The sequence below is a fragment of the Sinocyclocheilus rhinocerous genome, unplaced genomic scaffold (genome assembly GCF_001515625.1).
Source record: "Sinocyclocheilus rhinocerous isolate Xijiao unplaced genomic scaffold, SAMN03320098_v1.1 scaffold1426, whole genome shotgun sequence".
In the NCBI taxonomy this organism is placed as follows: domain Eukaryota; kingdom Metazoa; phylum Chordata; class Actinopteri; order Cypriniformes; family Cyprinidae; genus Sinocyclocheilus; species Sinocyclocheilus rhinocerous.
In genome coordinates this window covers 472,957-475,997 of record NW_015630392.1, presented here as the reverse complement: position 1 = coordinate 475,997, position 3,041 = coordinate 472,957, and the positions used below count along the sequence as shown (strand labels likewise).

The 3,041-nt window shown below is 36.2% G+C and overlaps 1 protein-coding gene across 1 annotated transcript in view; it reads left to right on the top strand.

Moving 5' to 3' along the window:
• Positions 1–3,041, top strand: part of LOC107740340 (solute carrier family 12 member 3-like) — a 10,292-nt gene extending 7,251 nt beyond the window's left edge. Inside the window, 10 exon segments of the mRNA XM_016552755.1 lie at positions 432–569; positions 701–807; positions 888–970; positions 1,054–1,137; positions 1,222–1,323; positions 1,407–1,518; positions 2,283–2,369; positions 2,485–2,620; positions 2,712–2,779; positions 2,900–3,041. Coding sequence (XP_016408241.1) covers positions 432–569; positions 701–807; positions 888–970; positions 1,054–1,137; positions 1,222–1,323; positions 1,407–1,518; positions 2,283–2,369; positions 2,485–2,620; positions 2,712–2,779; positions 2,900–3,041 — 1,059 coding nt within the window.

Below are 3,041 nucleotides of genomic sequence, written 5' to 3'. Positions count from 1 at the left end.
GGAGTAAATGACGACTGCTATGTTCATAATTACATCCAACAACAGAACACCTCAATCGCTTAGGAGTCATTCTTGTCTACAACTGCTCCGGCGGTGAAACAATGATGGACTGATGACAGCTCACTCAGGGCGGAGCTAAGGTAAGACGCCAGTCCAGTCTGTCAAACTATCGTGGGAGGGGCCTGTTTTTGTGACGTAACAGACAGGCATCTGAGATTGGCTCGATTTGAGAAAGAGGTAAAGATTTTAGTAGATTAAAAAAAAAAAACACTGGGTGGATTTTTATCATTATAGGGTGGTTGTGTACACACACTGCCAACACACATTTCAGTTCAAACAACTTGTAAAAGTGCATGTAGCATCCAAAGACCCCTTTAATCTTTTCTCCCAAACACCCATTCTGTCTCTGGCTGACTTTGTGTTATTGACAGGGCGAGCCCTCACTTGGCACTGTGGACTCAGCCAAAATAAGCACTCATTTAAAGTGGTTAAACAAGCGCCGCATGAAGACCTTCTACCACACTGTTGTGGCTGATGACCTTCGCGCTGGCGTACAGATGTTACTGCAGGTCACCCATAATACACTAAGCTTCATATTCTAACCTATAACAAACATAATTTATTTCAATTTTCAGCTTCTGATGAAGGTGTACCACCAAAATGAGTCTGGTAATGTTTGTTTGTGATGGTTCTATTCCAGAGTACGGGTTTGGGTCGGATGAAGCCTAATGTCCTAGTGATGGGATTTAAGAAGAACTGGCGTAAAGCACAACCAAGCAACATTGAAAACTATATTGGAATTTTGCAGTATGTATATCATACAGTTACCTCAGTGTTGAATTCTGATAAGAAAACTTAAGGAATGTGACCGTTCAATATGTTTTTAGCGATGCATTTGACCTGCAATATGGTGTATGTGTTCTTCGGATGAAGGAGGGCCTTGACATAAGTCAAACAATGCAAGCACATGGTATGGATAGTTTCAGAACTTCTTTTCTAACAATTTTCTACTGTTTATGTGCAATTAATTTCTGAAAATTCCTTTCACTGTAGTGAATTTAGGGTTTGAGACATCTACTGAACAAGCACTTGACACAAGGAGCTCAACTACTACACCACCCACAATTGATACATCAAGTGTGTATCCAAACTCTTAAAATACTGAATCTATTCATGGTTGTTGATCTTTTTGCCAAAACATTTGTATCTCCTGTATTACAGTGGACCCTGAGACATTAATGGCCATGTACCAGCCAACCACTGTATTTCAGACTAGACAGGAAAAGAAGAACATTGATGTGTATTGGCTCTCTGATGATGGGGGTGAGTTAAATTGATATACAAATAATGTGTTAGTTTTAAAAGATTTTATAGTGGAAAAACGTCTTAATTCATTGTGTCATCAGGTCTGACACTATTAGTGCCTTACCTCTTGACCCGTAAGAAGCGCTGGGGCAGATGCAAAGTGAGGGTGTTTGTTGGAGGTGAAGCTCAGCAGGTTGATGAGCAGAAACAAGAGTATGCATAACCTTAACTGTGATACTTTTAGTGGTGACACTTTATAATACCATGTCCGTGTTAAAGATATTATATAAATATATGCTACCAAAAGTTCAAATGTTTGGGTTGTAAGATTTTTTAAAATGTTTTTGAAAGAAGTCTCTTATGCTCACCAAGGCTGCATTTTCGATCAAAAAAGTAAAAACGGTGATATTATGCAATAGTATTACAACTTTTAATTCTTTTCTATTTTAATCTATTTTAAAATAGAATTTATTCCTGTGATGACAAAGCTGAATTTTCAATCATTACTCCAGTCTTCAGTGTCACATGATCCTTTAGAAATAATTCTAATATGCTGATTTGGTGCTCAAGAAACATTTCTTATTATTATCGATATTGAAAACAGTTGTGCTGCTTAATATATTTGTCGAAACTATGATGCATTGTTTTAGGATTCTCTGATTGTAAAAGTCTTTACTCTCACTTTTGATAAATGCAATGCAAATGTAATGCATCATTTATTAATAAACTTTTTAACAGCAGTGTGTATATGTATGTTTTATTTTAATGATATATTGACAAATTATAATTGTCATTTAATCACATAGTACATACAATTTATTAATAATATATATTTTTATTTTACTTATTAATATATACCTAAAAACTGAATATCTTAATTTATTTAATGAATTTTTACTTAATGTATATTTCATATGTTTATGCTTAAATAATATTTCAATGTTTATTAAAAAGAGCATGCATTTGTCAATTTACAGGCTCAAAGCTCTGATCAGCAGGTTCCGTCTGGGTTTCCAAGATATTCAAGTCCTTCCGGACCTCAATGGAAAACCACAGTCTGACCAGTACAGTTTCATTCCTTCCATTCATGTTACAACTTTCTGCATTGACCTTTTAAACTAATGAAAAGTATATTCTTATGAAAACAAATGTATTTCTGTCCCCAAATGACTGAAACAGCATTAAAAGATTTGAAGATATCATAGCTCCGTATAGAGTAAGTTCATTCCAAAAGGATGGTGAAGAAGCCGATGAGACAACAAAGGAATTCTCCTGGATGGTGTCTGATGAGGAAATGGAAACGTTCAGAACTAAGGTATTTCAAATGATGGTGTTCGGATACGTAGCCTACTTTCTTTATAAGCCATGCATTATCGTTTTAAACATTTTGTCCCATGTTTGTGCAGTCCTTCCGACAAATACGCTTAAATGAAGTTATTCAAGATTACTCAAGAGATGCTGCACTGATTATTGTGTAAGTGTTATTCATACAGTATGTTGTGCCATGATGTCATTTAGATACAAATGATAGAAAACAAAACAGTGATCAACCAGTTTAACTATAAGTTTTTCTCTTATTTTTTTTGTTTGGCAGAACGATGCCCATGGCGCGAAGAGGGGCGTGTCCAAGTGCCCTTTACATGGCTTGGCTAGAGATTGTGTCACGTGACCTTCGACCTCCAGTTCTTCTTGTCCGAGGCAATCAGGAGAATGTGCTGACGATGTACTGCCAGTGA